The sequence below is a fragment of the Hyla sarda genome, unplaced genomic scaffold (assembly GCF_029499605.1).
Source record: "Hyla sarda isolate aHylSar1 unplaced genomic scaffold, aHylSar1.hap1 scaffold_1276, whole genome shotgun sequence".
NCBI classification, from domain to species: domain Eukaryota; kingdom Metazoa; phylum Chordata; class Amphibia; order Anura; family Hylidae; genus Hyla; species Hyla sarda.
In genome coordinates, this window is record NW_026607898.1 from 45853 (window position 1) to 62628 (window position 16776).

The 16776-nt window shown below is 49.5% G+C and overlaps 1 protein-coding gene across 1 annotated transcript in view; it reads right to left on the reverse strand.

The window, feature by feature from the left end:
* The window catches only part of SAMD9L (sterile alpha motif domain containing 9 like), a 43730-nt gene extending 27621 nt beyond the window's left edge, over positions 1 to 16109 (reverse strand). Inside the window, exons 1-3 of the mRNA XM_056551933.1 lie at positions 15858 to 16109; positions 4404 to 4534; positions 4243 to 4294 (exon numbers count right to left, since the gene is read on the reverse strand). Coding sequence (XP_056407908.1) covers positions 4243 to 4249 — 7 coding nt within the window. The 5' untranslated portion in view covers positions 4250 to 4294; positions 4404 to 4534; positions 15858 to 16109. The remainder of the gene's footprint in view (positions 1 to 4242; positions 4295 to 4403; positions 4535 to 15857) is intronic.
* Positions 16110 to 16776: the final 667 nt, after the last annotated feature.

The window sequence follows — 16776 nt, forward strand, 5'->3', positions numbered from 1 at the left end:
TAAAGGTTTGTGATTGCATTTTCTGAGTTTTGCCCTCTTATTCAGGCCTACTCTATACGCTGCAGTATGGGAACATTTCAGACTGCTTAGGTTCCAGTTAGGTAGGGGTTGTTATCTAGGTACCTAAGCACGCTCACGGTTTCGGTGAGCTCCGACCACAACTGTTCTTTAGTAAAATAGCTTTTTCTCAAACTGAAATCTGTTCCAATTTTTCTGAGATTCCTGGGGGAAGCTCAACTTTATCATGCAAAGTAAATGGGGGCCCCGCCAATGCAGCTCGTCTAGGTCATTAGAAGGGAACTCAGTCACATGCTTGTAGGCTACTTTATGCATGCAGCCTACAAGGGCTCAGCCCTATCGGCAGAGGATGCAGTGTCAGGGCATCTTAGAATCTGTTGCACTGGAATCCATACACACTGGTACTGTAATAGACCTGATACTGTAAAGACGAGCTGCTTGATGTGGATTCATCCAATGAGTGAACTACAAGTACAGCAAGTTTTTGTGATGTATAAGGAGGAAGAGTTCCCTCCAGCAGATGTCACCATTCTTTAGCTCCAACTTAATGGCCCGAAGTTCATGGTCACTGTTACGCCTAGCGCTCCGGGTCCCCGCTCCTCCCCGGAGCGCTCACGGCGTCTTTCTCCCTGCAGCTTCCCGGTCAGTCCCGCTGACCGGGAGCGCTGCTCTGCTATGGCCGTTGGGGATGCGATTCGCACAGCGGGACGCGCCCGCTCGCGAGTCGCATCCCAGGTCACTTACCCGTTCCCGTCTCCTGCGGTCATGTGCTGGCGCGCGCGGCTCCGCTCTCTAGGGCGCGCGCGCGCCAGCTCCCTGAGACTTAAAGGGCCAGTGCACCAATGATTGGTGCCTGGCCCAATTAGCTTAATTGGTTCCCACCTGTTCCCTGGCTATATCTAGTCTCCTCCCTTGCACTCCCTTGCCGGATCTTGTTGCCCTTGTGCCTAGTGAAAGCGTTTTGTGTGTTTATATCCTGTGTACCAGAACTACTGCTATCTCCCCTGACTACGAACCTTGCCGCCTGCCCCCGACCTTCTGCTACGTCCGACTTTGCTTCTGCCTACTCCCTTGTACCTCGCCTATCTTCAGCAGCCAGAGAGGTGAGCCGTTGCTAGTGGATACGACCTGGTCACTACCGCCGCAGCAAGACCATCCCGCTTTGCGGCGGGCTCTGGTGAAAACCAGTAGTGTCTTAGAACCGGTCCACTAGCACGGTCCTCGCTATCCCTCTCTGGCACAGAGGATCCACCTCCTGCCAGCCGGCATCGTGACAGTAGATCCGGCCATGGATCCCGCTGAGGTTCCCCAGCATTCCATCTCTGATCTCACCACGGTGGTCGCCCAGCTATCCCGACAGGTCGCCCATCTAACCCACCGACTGTCGGAAATGTCCACCATTGTGCACCAACTTCAGTCGCAACTGCAGCAGCAATCATCTCCTCCGCCACCTCCTGCACCCCTTCCGCAGCGAGTGGCCACTCCTAGCCTCCGCCTGTCCTTGCCGGACAAATTTAATGGGGACTCTAAGTTTTGCCGTGGCTTTCTTTCGCAATGTTCCTTGCACTTGGAGATGATGTCGGATCAGTTTTCTACTGAAAGGTCTAAGGTGGCTTTCGTAGTCAGCCTTCTGTCTGGAAAAGCCCTGTCATGGGCCACACCGCTCTGGGACCGCGATGACCCCGTCACGGCCTCTGTACACTCCTTCTTCTCGGAAATTCGAAGTGTCTTTGAGGAACCTGCCCGAGCCTCTTCTGCTGAGACTGCCCTGCTGAACCTGGTCCAGGGTAATTCCTCCGTTGGCGAGTACGCCATACAATTCCGTACTCTTGCTTCTGAACTATCCTGGAATAATGAGGCTCTCTGCGCGACCTTTAAAAAAGGCCTATCCAGCAACATTAAAGATGTTCTGGCCGCACGAGAGACTCCTGCTAACCTGCATGAACTCATTCATCTAGCCACTCGCATTGACATGCGTTTTTCTGAGAGGCATCAAGAGCTCCGCCAGGAAAAAGACTTAGATCTCTGGACACCTCTCCCACTGTCTCCACTGCAATCTGCGCCTAGGCCTCCCGCCGAGGAGGCCATGCAAGTGGATCGGTCTCGCCTGACCCTGGAAGAGAGGAATCGCCGTAAGGAAGAGAATCTTTGTCTATACTGTGCCAGTACTGAACATTTTCTGGTGGATTGCCCAATCCGTCCTCCACGTCTGGGAAACGCACGCTCGCACCCAGCTCTCGTGGGTGTGGCGTCTCTTGATGCCAAGTCGGCTTCTCCACGTCTCACGGTACCTGTTCGGATTTCCACTTCAGCCAGCTCTCCCCTCTCAGCCGTGGCCTGCCTGGACTCTGGAGCTTCTGGGAATTTTATTCGGGACTCCTTTGTGAATAAATTCCGTATTCCGGTGACCCGTCTTGCCAAGCCACTCCACATTTCCGCGGTCAACGGAGCCAGGTTGGACTGTACCATACGTTTCCGCACGGAGCCCCTTCTTATGAGCATCGGATCTCACCACGAGAGGATTGAACTTTTGGTCCTCCCCAATTGCACCTCAGAAATTCTCCTTGGACTTCCCTGGCTTCTACTTCATTCCCCAACCCTGGATTGGTCCACTGGGGAGATCAAGAGTTGGGGGTCCTCTTGTTCCAAGAACTGTCTAAAACCGGTTCCCAGTAACCCTTGCCGTAACTCTGTGGTTCCTCCTGTATCTGGTCCCCCTAAGGTCATTAAGGACTCTGCCTGCCACAGGAAATGCCCCTCCCCCCCTCCCAGTTCCATCGGGCAAGCTTCTGTGTCCCCTCATGGCCCTCGTCCTGGTGTCACACTGCCCCGTGCCAGGTCCCGCCCTCTGCCCTCTCTCCCCATTCCTACTCCTGCGGTTCTGCCTGCCGTTGAGGAATCCCTCCATCCTTTCCCGGTGTCCTCATCCCAGGGGAGGCAGTTACCCGATAAAGAGAAGGGGAGACCTAAGGGGGGGGGTACTGTTACGCCTAGCGCTCCGGGTCCCCGCTCCTCCCCGGAGCGCTCACGGCGTCTTTCTCCCTGCAGCTTCCCGGTCAGTCCCGCTGACCGGGAGCGCTGCTCTGCTATGGCCGTTGGGGATGTGATTCGCACAGCGGGACGCGCCCGCTCGCGAGTCGCATCCCAGGTCACTTACCCGTTCCCGTCTCCTGCGGTCATGTGCTGGCGCGCGCGGCTCCGCTCTCTAGGGCGCGCGCGCGCCAGCTCCCTGAGACTTAAAGGGCCAGTGCACCAATGATTGGTGCCTGGCCCAATTAGCTTAATTGGTTCCCACCTGTTCCCTGGCTATATCTAGTCTCCTCCCTTGCACTCCCTTGCCGGATCTTGTTGCCCTTGTGCCTAGTGAAAGCGTTTTGTGTGTTTATATCCTGTGTACCAGAACTACTGCTATCTCCCCTGACTACGAACCTTGCCGCCTGCCCCCGACCTTCTGCTACGTCCGACTTTGCTTCTGCCTACTCCCTTGTACCTCGCCTATCTTCAGCAGCCAGAGAGGTGAGCCGTTGCTAGTGGATACGACCTGGTCACAACCGCCGCAGCAAGACCATCCCGCTTTGCGGCGGGCTCTGGTGAAAACCAGTAGTGTCTTAGAACCGGTCCACTAGCACGGTCCTCGCTATCCCTCTCTGGCACAGAGGATCCACCTCCTGCCAGCCGGCATCGTGACAGTCACCAATACTATAATTCTTCTAACCGGGAAGAAATACTTTAGAGAAGAATCTGTGGTAAGTCTTTCCCTTGTCTTCTGAGTGAGTAGAGTAATGTGCAGTGCCTGGGTCAATGTAGAAGCAATGAGGAAGGAGGCTATAGAGCCAAAACAAGAGACCCGTCACCATCACACACAACACCCATTCAAATTCCATTAAAGGACCAGAAAAGTGCTGCCACAAGACAGTATAGAGACTGAGACTGGAGACTTCCACAGTCAGCTACAGGAAGCAGCGCTAATGTGCAACAGAGAAAGGAGACACAGAAACCAGCCTATATGTATTCTGTACCACCATGTTTTGTATGTCTCTCTGACTCTCTCTATATGGGGTCACTATTATAAAGTTTAGCACTTATTCTTTGCTGTCCTAATATTGGGCATTCTGCTTATAGCAACCGATCACCTGACAAGATATTTGGCTCCTCCCCCTTATTTACATACAGCTTCAGCCACCACCTTTCCTTCTGTGTGAGTATTATGGGGTCAGGACTTACCCTCCATTGTTACAGACAGCCTAGTGGTCAAGTTGAAGAATTGCAGGTGATGCTGCGGACAGAAAGGAGAACAGTTTTTTTTTTTATGGTGGACACAAAAAGGGAACAAGCCCTCAAAATGGGCCAATAAGTATTACTGTTTAGCTTCATACTGTACTTACTTTACTGTGAAGATCAGCAGCGCCGTCCTTACATCACAGTAAGAGACCACCAGAGCAACAAGACTGAATCCTGTTTACTGGAGAAGATGAGGAAGAGACTGCCAATACCGAGCAACAAGGCTGATCATCTCCTGGAAAAGATGAGAGAGAGAGAGAGAGACTGCCATTAACAAAAGCAACAAGACTGATCATCTCCTGGAAAAGATGAGAGAGAGAACGAGAGACTGCCATTAACCAAAGCAACAAGACTGATCATCTCCTGGAAAAGATGTGAGAGAGAACGAGAGACTGCCATTAACCAAAGCAACAAGACTGATCATCTCCTGGAAAAGATGAGAGAGAGACGGCCATTAACCAAAGCAACAAGACTGATCATCTCCTGGAAAAAGATGAGAGAGAGACGGCCATTAACCAAAGCAACAAGACTGATCATCTCCTGGAAAAAGATGAGAGAGAAAGAAAGCGAAACAGCCATTAACCAGAGCAACAAGACTGGTGACCTCCTGGAGAAGATGAGAGAGAGAAAGAGACTGCCATTAACCAAAGCAACAAGACTGATCATCTCCTGGAGAAGATGAGAGAGAGACGGCCATTAACCAAAGCAACAAGACTGATCATCTCCTGGAGAAGATGAGAGAGAGACGGCCATTAACCAAAGCAACAAGACTGATCATTTCCTGGAAAAGATGAGAGAGAGAACGAGAGACAGACATTAACCAAAGCAACAAGACTGATCATCTCCTGGAGAAGATGAGAGAGAGAGAGACTGCCATTAACCAAAGCAACAAGACTGATCATTTCCTGGAAAAGATGTGAGAGAGAACGAGAGACAGCCATTAACCAGAGCAACAAGACTGATCATCTCCTGGAAAAAGATGAGAGAGAAAGAAAGCGAAACAGCCATTAACCAGAGCAACAAGACTGGTGACCTCCTGGAGAAGATGAGAGAGAGAAAGAGACTGCCATTAACCAAAGCAACAAGACTGATCATCTCCTGGAGAAGATGAGAGAGAGACGGCCATTAACCAAAGCAACAAGACTGATCATCTCCTGGAGAAGATGAGAGAGAGAAAGAGAGAGACAGCCATTAACCAAAGGAACAAGACTGATCATCTCCTGGAAAAGATGAGAGAGAGAGAGAGAGACAGCCATTAACCAGAGCAACAAGACTGATCATTTCCTGGAGAAGATGAGAGAGAGAGAGAGAGACAGCCATTAACCAAAGGAACAAGACTGATCATCTCCTGGAGAAGATGAGAGAGAGACGGCCATTAACCAAAGCAACAAGACTGATCATCTCCTGGAGAAGATGAGAGAGAGACGACCATTAACCAAAGCAACAAGACTGATCATCTCCTGGAGAAGATGAAAGAGAGAGAGAGAGAGAGAGACAGCCATTAACCAAAGCAACAAGACAGATCATCTCCTGGAGAAGATGAGAGAGAGAGAGAGACAGCCATTAACCAAAGCAACAAGACTGATCATTTCCTGGAAAAGATAAGAGAGAGAGAGAGACAGCCATTAACCAAAGCAACAAGACTGATCATCTCCTGGAGAAGATGAGAGAGAGACGGCCATTAACCAAAGCAACAAGACAGATCATCTCCTGGAAAAAGATGAGAGAGACGGCCATTAACCAAAGCAACAAGACTGATCATCTCCTGGAAAAAGATGAGAGAGAAAGAAAGCGAAACAGCCATTAACCAGAGCAACAAGACTGGTGACCTCCTGGAGAAGATGAGAGAGAGAAAGAGACTGCCATTAACCAAAGCAACAAGACTGATCATCTCCTGGAGAAGATGAGAGAGAGACGGCCATTAACCAAAGCAACAAGACTGATCATCTCCTGGAGAAGATGAGAGAGAGACGGCCATTAACCAAAGCAACAAGACTGATCATTTCCTGGAAAAGATGAGAGAGAGAACGAGAGACAGACATTAACCAAAGCAACAAGACTGATCATCTCCTGGAGAAGATGAGAGAGAGAGAGACTGCCATTAACCAAAGCAACAAGACTGATCATTTCCTGGAAAAGATGTGAGAGAGAACGAGAGACAGCCATTAACCAGAGCAACAAGACTGATCATCTCCTGGAAAAAGATGAGAGAGAAAGAAAGCGAAACAGCCATTAACCAGAGCAACAAGACTGGTGACCTCCTGGAGAAGATGAGAGAGAGAAAGAGACTGCCATTAACCAAAGCAACAAGACTGATCATCTCCTGGAGAAGATGAGAGAGAGAAGGCCATTAACCAAAGCAACTGTCACGATGCCGGCTGGCAGGAGGTGGATCCTCTGTGCCAGAGAGGGATTGGCGTGGACCGTGCTAGTGGACCGGTTCTAAGTCACTACTGGTTTTCACCAGAGCCCGCCGCAAGGCGGGATGGTCTTGCTGCGGCGGTAGTGACCAGGTCGTATCCACTAGCAACGGCTCAACCTCTCTGGCTGCTGAAGATAGGCGCGGTACAAGGGAGTAGACAGAAGCAAGGTCGGACGTAGCAGAAGGTCGGGGGCAGGCGGCAAGGTTCGTAGTCAGGGTGATAGCAGAAGTACTGGTACACAGGCTTTGGACACACAAAACGCTTTCACTAGGCACAAGGGCAACAAGATCCGGCAAGGGAGTGCATGGGAGGAGGTTAGATATAGTCAGGGACCAGGTGGAAGCCAATTAAGCTAATTGGGAAGATTGGGCCAGGCACCATCATTGGTGCACTGGCCCTTTAAATCGCAGAGACCCGGCGCGCGCGCGCCCTAGGGAGCGGGGCCGTGCGCGCCGGGACAGGACCGACGGAGAGCGAGTCAGGTACGGGGACCGGGGTGCGCATCGCGAGCGGGCGCCACCCGCATCGCAAATCGCATCCCGGCTGGAGGCGGGACCGCAGCGCACCCGGTCAGTGGATCTGACCGGGGCGCTGCAACAACGAGGATGAGGCGAGCGCTCCGGGGAGGAACGGGGACCCGGAGCGCTCGGCGTAACAGTACCCCCCCCCTTGGGTCTCCCCCTCTTCTTGGGGCCAAAGAACCTGAGGAAAAAAAACTCAATTTTTCCGTGATGAGGTTCGATGCACATTAGGAGGGGTTCCGTGCGGTAACGCACGAGACAGTCCAATCTTTCATTGTAAACACAATTGATGTAGAGGGGTCTGGCGAGACTGGTCACAGGGACGTTGAACCTGTTGATAAGAGAGGCCAAAAAAAAAATTTCCTGCAGATCCGGAATCCAAGAAGGCCATAGTAGAGAAGGTAGAGGCAGATATCCGCACAGGCACAGTAAGACGTGGAGAAGCAGAGTTGACATCAAGGACTGTTTCACCTTTGTGCGGAGTCAGCGTACGTCTTTCCAGGCGGGGAGGACGGATAGGACAATCCTTCAGGAAGTGTTCGGTACCGGCATAGTACAGGCAAAGATTCTCCATGCGGCGTCGTGTCCTCTCTAGAGGTGTCAAGCGAGACCGGTCAACTTGCATAGCCTCCGCGGCGGGAAGCACAGGAACGGATTGCAGAGGACCAGAGGAGAGAGGAGCCGGGGAGAAAAAACGCCTCGTGCGAACAAAGTCCATATCCAGGCGGAGCTCCAGACGCCATCCGGAAGAACGCATGTCAATGCGAGTGGCAAGATGAATGAGTTCATGTAGGTTAGCAGGAGTTTCTCGTGCGGCCAGAACATCTTTAATGTTGCTGGATAGGCCTTTTTTAAAGGTCGCGCAGAGAACCTCACTATTCCAGGACAACTCGGAAGCAAGAGCACAGAACTGAATGGCGTACTCGCCAACGGAAGAAACACCCTGGGACAGGTTCAGCAGGGCAGTCTCGGCAGAAGAAGCTCGGGCAGGCTCCTCGAAGACACTTCGAATTTCCGAGAAGAAGGAGTGTACAGAGGCAGTGACGGGGTCATTGCGGTCCCAGAGCGGTGTGGCCCATGACAGGGCTTTTCCAGACAGAAGGCTGACTACGAAAGCCACCTTAGACCTTTCAGTAGGAAACTGGTCCGACATCATCTCCAAGTGCAGGGAACATTGCGAAAGAAAGCCACGGCAAAACTTAGAGTCCCCATTAAATTTGTCCGGCAAGGACAGGCGGAGGCTAGGAGTGGCCACTCGCTGCGGAAGGGGTGCAGGAGCTGGCGGAGGAGATGATTGCTGCTGAAGTTGCGACTGAAGTTGCTGCACAATGGTGGACACTTCCGACAGCTGGTGGGTTAGATGGGCGATCTGTCGGGATTGCTGGGCGACCACCGTGGTGATATCAGAGATATAAGGCAGAGGGACCTCAGCGGGATCCATGGCCGGATCTACTGTCACGATGCCGGCTGGCAGGAGGTGGATCCTCTGTGCCAGAGAGGGATTGGCGTGGACCGTGCTAGTGGACCGGTTCTAAGTCACTACTGGTTTTCACCAGAGCCCGCCGCAAGGCGGGATGGTCTTGCTGCGGCGGTAGTGACCAGGTCGTATCCACTAGCAACGGCTCAACCTCTCTGGCTGCTGAAGATAGGCGCGGTACAAGGGAGTAGACAGAAGCAAGGTCGGACGTAGCAGAAGGTCGGGGGCAGGCGGCAAGGTTCGTAGTCAGGGTGATAGCAGAAGTACTGGTACACAGGCTTTGGACACACAAAACGCTTTCACTAGGCACAAGGGCAACAAGATCCGGCAAGGGAGTGCATGGGAGGAGGTTAGATATAGTCAGGGACCAGGTGGAAGCCAATTAAGCTAATTGGGAAGATTGGGCCAGGCACCATCATTGGTGCACTGGCCCTTTAAATCGCAGAGACCCGGCGCGCGCGCGCCCTAGGGAGCGGGGCCGCGCGCGCCGGGACAGGACCGACGGAGAGCGAGTCAGGTACGGGGACCGGGGTGCGCATCGCGAGCGGGCGCCACCCGCATCGCAAATCGCATCCCGGCTGGAGGCGGGACCGCAGCGCACCCGGTCAGTGGATCTGACCGGGGCGCTGCAACAACGAGGATGAGGCGAGCGCTCCGGGGAGGAACGGGGACCCGGAGCGCTCGGCGTAACAGCAACAAGACTGATCATCTCCTGGAGAAGATGAGAGAGAGAAAGAGAGAGACAGCCATTAACCAAAGGAACAAGACTGATCATCTCCTGGAAAAGATGAGAGAGAGAGAGAGAGACAGCCATTAACCAGAGCAACAAGACTGATCATTTCCTGGAGAAGATGAGAGAGAGAGAGAGAGACAGCCATTAACCAAAGGAACAAGACTGATCATCTCCTGGAGAAGATGAGAGAGAGACGGCCATTAACCAAAGCAACAAGACTGATCATCTCCTGGAGAAGATGAGAGAGAGACGACCATTAACCAAAGCAACAAGACTGATCATCTCCTGGAGAAGATGAAAGAGAGAGAGAGAGAGAGAGACAGCCATTAACCAAAGCAACAAGACAGATCATCTCCTGGAGAAGATGAGAGAGAGAGAGAGACAGCCATTAACCAAAGCAACAAGACTGATCATTTCCTGGAAAAGATGAGAGAGAGAGAGAGAGAGAGAGAGACAGCCATTAACCAAAGCAACAAGACTGATCATCTCCTGGAGAAGATGAGAGAGAGACGGCCATTAACCAAAGCAACAAGACTGATCATCTCCTGGAGAAGATGAGAGAGAGACGACCATTAACCAAAGCAACAAGACTGATCATCTCCTGGAGAAGATGAAAGAGAGAGAGAGAGAGAGAGACAGCCATTAACCAAAGCAACAAGACAGATCATCTCCTGGAGAAGATGAGAGAGAGAGAGAGACAGCCATTAACCAAAGCAACAAGACTGATCATTTCCTGGAAAAGATGAGAGAGAGAGAGAGAGAGAGACAGCCATTAACCAAAGCAACAAGACTGATCATCTCCTGGAGAAGATGAGAGAGAGACGGCCATTAACCAAAGCAACAAGACAGATCATCTCCTGGAAAAAGATGAGAGAGAGACGGCCATTAACCAAAGCAACAAGACTGATCATCTCCTGGAAAAAGATGAGAGAGAAAGAAAGCGAAACAGCCATTAACCAGAGCAACAAGACTGGTGACCTCCTGGAGAAGATGAGAGAGAGAAAGAGACGGCCATTAACCAGAGCAACAAGACTGGTGACCTCCTGGAGAAGATGAGAGAGAGAAAGAGACTGCCATTAACCAAAGCAACAAGACTGATCATCTCCTGGAGAAGATGAGAGAGAGAAAGAGACGGCCATTAACCAAAGCAACAAGACTGATCATCTCCTGGAGAAGATGAGAGAGAGACGGCCATTAACCAAAGCAACAAGACTGATCATCTCCTGGAGAAGATGAGAGAGAGACGGCCATTAACCAAAGCAACAAGACTGATCATCTCCTGGAGAAGATGAGAGAGAGACGGCCATTAACCAAAGCAACAAGACTGATCATCTCCTGGAGAAGATGAGAGAGAGAAAGAGAGAGACAGCCATTAACCAAAGGAACAAGACTGATCATCTCCTGGAAAAGATGAGAGAGAGAGAGAGAGACAGCCATTAACCAGAGCAACAAGACTGATCATTTCCTGGAGAAGATGAGAGAGAGAGAGAGAGACAGCCATTAACCAAAGGAACAAGACTGATCATCTCCTGGAGAAGATGAGAGAGAGACGGCCATTAACCAAAGCAACAAGACTGATCATCTCCTGGAGAAGATGAGAGAGAGACGACCATTAACCAAAGCAACAAGACTGATCATCTCCTGGAGAAGATGAAAGAGAGAGAGAGAGAGAGAGAGACAGCCATTAACCAAAGCAACAAGACAGATCATCTCCTGGAGAAGATGAGAGAGAGAGAGAGACAGCCATTAATCAAAGCAACAAGACTGATCATTTCCTGGAAAAGATGAGAGAGAGAGAGAGACAGCCATTAACCAAAGCAACAAGACTGATCATCTCCTGGAGAAGATGAGAGAGAGACGGCCATTAACCAAAGCAACAAGACAGATCATCTCCTGGAAAAAGATGAGAGAGAGACGGCCATTAACCAAAGCAACAAGACTGATCATCTCCTGGAAAAAGATGAGAGAGAGACGGCCATTAACCAAAGCAACAAGACTGATCATCTCCTGGAAAAAGATGAGAGAGAAAGAAAGCGAAACAGCCATTAACCAGAGCAACAAGACTGGTGACCTCCTGGAGAAGATGAGAGAGAGAAAGAGACTGCCATTAACCAAAGCAACAAGACTGATCATCTCCTGGAGAAGATGAGAGAGAGACGGCCATTAACCAAAGCAACAAGACTGATCATCTCCTGGAGAAGATGAGAGAGAGACGGCCATTAACCAAAGCAACAAGACTGATCATTTCCTGGAAAAGATGAGAGAGAGAACGAGAGACAGACATTAACCAAAGCAACAAGACTGATCATCTCCTGGAGAAGATGAGAGAGAGAGAGACTGCCATTAACCAAAGCAACAAGACTGATCATTTCCTGGAAAAGATGTGAGAGAGAACGAGAGACAGCCATTAACCAGAGCAACAAGACTGATCATCTCCTGGAAAAAGATGAGAGAGAAAGAAAGCGAAACAGCCATTAACCAGAGCAACAAGACTGGTGACCTCCTGGAGAAGATGAGAGAGAGAAAGAGACTGCCATTAACCAAAGCAACAAGACTGATCATCTCCTGGAGAAGATGAGAGAGAGACGGCCATTAACCAAAGCAACAAGACTGATCATCTCCTGGAGAAGATGAGAGAGAGAAAGAGAGAGACAGCCATTAACCAAAGGAACAAGACTGATCATATCCTGGAAAAGATGAGAGAGAGAGAGAGAGACAGCCATTAACCAGAGCAACAAGACTGATCATCTCCTGGAGATGGACCTGCATTGATCATATCACTTCTTGGGTCCCTCTCTGAACAGAGCAGACACTTTCCCACAATCCCCCAAGCTTGTGTACACAGTAGAGACTAATGATTAATCTGTAACTAATCTGAGCATGTGTGCCATACGATGGTCGTATCCAAATGCAAAACAAAGCACATGGAGGATTACAAATGTAACTCAAAAATAGAGAAACAGACCATGTCTGCACATGCACAACTTGTACTATGATTTTATGTAATGGCTTCTAATTTCAAATACTAACAGGTTTTTATTGTACCTTTTGAGTAAAATGTGCAGGCCCTTTTGCTGCATAAAGGCCACCTGATAAGAATGGGTCCCTAAACTAATCCTGGCAAAGTGCTGAGTGGCGGCCACTGCTGCTGCAACACCAAACCCGCGAGAATGACCCCACTGCTTCCCAGCCAAGTCTTTAACTCTGGGCCACACCAGCCCACAGACAAAGCCCCCACAACAATGACCGCCACAGAGCACCACACCAGTGCAAACACCGACCATGTGCTCCCTGCCAGAGGGCTGGAGAATGCTGGGTTAGTGTCTGAAATTATGCTGAGAAGCCATTAGATCTAATTGTGCTGTAATGTTCTGTTTGAGTTACACATGGAGGATTAGGAAGTGTGTATAACTCTCATACAGGACATTTTAGGAAATGTTTGTACAATGGAAATAAATCTCTGTAAACCATTAGGGAACAAATCTAATTTAATGAGGAAAAGTATAAATACCACCACTGTGGTCATCACTCTTCTTCAATAATAGGGCCAGCTGGATGGCAAAAACAATGCAAAGTTATAAAACGATATAACTGAACAGTATGACATAAAAACTGAAAGAAAAGCTCAGAGCGAGGAAAAGAAGTTCAGTTCTGTCTTTAATAGCAGAGAGATACAGGGAATTGTGGGGCTACTTGTGCCAGAAGCAGCATGTACTACAGGACTGGTGGAGAGCAGGCCAAGACCATGAACGGCCTGACACCCAGAACCTGGCACAGGAGAACACAAAGTATTACATCCAGAACACAAGCGCCTGGGAGAGAAGAGTATTACATCCAGAACACAAGCATCAGGGAGAGAAGAGTATTACATACAGAACACAAGCACCAGGGAGAGAAGAGTATTACATCCAGAACACAAGCACCAGGGAGAGAAGAGTATTACATCCAGAACACAAGCGCCTGGGAGAGAAGAGTATTACATCCAGAACACAAGCACCAGGGAGAGAAGAGTATTACATCCAGAACACAAGCACCAGGGAGAGAAGAGTATTACATCCAGAACACAAGCACCAGGGAGAGAAGAGTATTACATCCAGAACACAAGCATCAGGGAGAGAAGAGTATTACATCCAGAACACAAGCACCAGGGAGAGAAGAGTATTACATCCAGAACACAAGCACCAGGGAGAGAAGAGTATTACATCCAGAACACAAGCACCAGGGAGAGAAGAGTATTACATCCAGAACACAAGCACCAGGGAGAGAAGAGTATTACATCCAGAACACAAGCACCAGGGAGAGAAGAGTATTACATCCAGAACACAAGCACCAGGGAGAGAAGAGTATTACATCCAGAACACAAGCATCAGGGAGAGAAGAGTATTACATCCAGAACACAAGCATCGGGAGAGAAGAGTATTACATCCAGAACACAAGCACCAGGGAGAGAAGAGTATTACATCCAGAACACAAGCATCAGGGAGAGAAGAGTATTACATCCAGAACACAAGCACCAGGGAGAGAAGAGTATTACATCCAGAACACAAGCATCAGGGAGAGAAGAGTATTACATCCAGAACACAAGCATCGGGAGAGAAGAGTATTACATCCAGAACACAAGCATCAGGGAGAGAAGAGTATTACATAAAGAACACAAGCACCAGGGAGAGAAGAGTATTACATCCAGAACACAAGCACCAGGGAGAGAAGAGTATTACATAAAGAACACAAGCGCCTGGGAGAGAAGAGTATTACATCCAGAACACAAGCATCAGGGAGAGAAGAGTATTACATCCAGAACACAAGCACCAGGGAGAGAAGAGTATTACATACAGAACACAAGCATCAGGGAGAGAAGAGTATTACATCCAGAACACAAGCACCAGGGAGAGAAGAGTATTACATACAGAACACAAGCATCAGGGAGAGAAGAGTATTACATCCAGAACACAAGCACCAGGGAGAGAAGAGTATTACATCCAGAACACAAGCACCAGGGAGAGAAGAGTATTACATCCAGAACACAAGCACCAGGGAGAGAAGAGTATTACATACAGAACACAAGCATCAGGGAGAGAAGAGTATTACATCCAGAACACAAGCACCAGGGAGAGAAGAGTATTACATCCAGAACACAAGCACCAGGGAGAGAAGAGTATTACATCCAGAACACAAGCACCAGGGAGAGAAGAGTATTACATCCAGAACACAAGCACCAGGGAGAGAAGAGTATTACATCCAGAACACAAGCACCAGGGAGAGAAGAGTATTACATCCAGAACACAAGCATCAGGGAGAGAAGAGTATTACATCCAGAACACAAGCATCAGGGAGAGAAGAGTATTACATCCAGAACACAAGCACCAGGGAGAGAAGAGTATTACATCCAGAACACAAGCACCAGGAAGAGAAGAGTATTACATCCAGAACACAAGCACCAGGGAGAGAAGAGTATTACATCCAGAACACAAGCATCAGGGAGAAAAGAGTATTACATCCAGAACACAAGCACCAGGGAGAGAAGAGTATTACATCCAGAACACAAGCATCAGGGAGAGAAGAGTATTACATCCAGAACACAAGCACCAGGGAGAGAAGAGTATTACATCCAGAACACAAGCACCAGGGAGAGAAGAGTATTACATCCAGAACACAAGCATCAGGGAGAGAAGAGTATTACATCCAGAACACAAGCATCAGGGAGAGAAGAGTATTACATCCAGAACACAAGCATCAGGGAGAGAAGAGTATTACATCCAGAACACAAGCACCAGGGAGAGAAGAGTATTACATCCAGAACACAAGCACCAGGGAGAGAAGAGTATTACATCCAGAACACAAGCATCAGGGAGAGAAGAGTATTACATCCAGAACACAAGCATCAGGGAGAGAAGAGTATTACATCCAGAACACAAGCATCAGGGAGAGAAGAGTATTACATCCAGAACACAAGCATCAGGGAGAGAAGAGTATTACATCCAGAACACAAGCACCAGGGAGAGAAGAGTATTACATCCAGAACACAAGCACCAGGGAGAGAAGAGTATTACATCCAGAACACAAGCACCAGGGAGAGAAGGGTATTACATCCAGAACACAAGCATCAGGGAGAGAAGAGTATTACATCCAGAACACAAGCACCAGGGAGAGAAGAGTATTACATCCAGAACACAAGCACCAGGGAGAGAAGAGTATTACATCCAGAACACAAGCACCAGGGAGAGAAGAGTATTACATCCAGAACACAAGCACCAGGGAGAGAAGAGTATTACATTCAGAACACAAGCACCAGGGGACAACACCCATAACCTAGCACTGGAGAAAGGAGAGCATACACGGGTGAAACTCTGACCCTGACACTGGAGACAGCAGAGTATAATAAGACTGTCAGACACTGTTCTTACTGGATATCCTCTTTTCTGTGGCTGTAGTCATCCTCGCTCCAAGCAGTATACAGAGGCAGGATATAGAAAGATGTGAGGGGCTGTGTCTACCTCTCTCTCCTCCTCTGGTTCCCGCTCAGTTTCTCTTTCCTCATGATGACCTGCTGGGTGCGGCAGTATACAGAGGCAGGACATAGATAGATGTGAGGGGCTGTGTCTAACTCTGTCCCCTCCTCTGGTTATAGATAGATGTGAGGGGCTGTGTCTATCTCTGTCCCCTCCTCTGGTTATAGATAGATGTGAGGGGCTGTGTCTATCTCTGCCCCCTCCTCTGGTTATAGATAGATGTGAGGGTCTGTGTCTATCTCTGCCCCCTCCTCTGGTTATAGATAGATGTGAGGGGCTGTGTCTATCTCTGTCCCCTCCTCTGGTTATAGATAGATGTGAGGGGCCGTGTCTATCTCTGTCCCCTCCTCTGGTTATAGATAGATGTGAGGGGCCGTGTCTATCTCTGTCCCCTCCTCTGGTTATAGATAGATGTGAGGGGCTGTGTCTATCTCTGTCCCCTCCTCTGGTTATAGATAGATGTGAGGGGCTGTGTCTATCTCTGCCCCCTCCTCTGGTTATAGATAGATGTGAGGGGCTGTGTCTATCTCTGCCCCCTCCTCTGGTTATAGATAGATGTGAGGGGCTGTGTCTATCTCTGCCCCCTCCTCTGGTTATAGATAGATGTGAGGGGCTGTGTCTATCTCTGTCCCCTCCTCTGGTTATAGATAGATGTGAGGGGCTGTGTCTATCTCTGTCCCCTCCTCTGGTTATAGATAGATGTGAGGGGCTGTGTCTATCTCTGTCCCCTCCTCTGTTTATAGATAGATGTGAGGGGCTGTGTCTATCTCTGTCCCCTCCTCTGGTTATAGATAGATGTGAGGACCTGTGTATA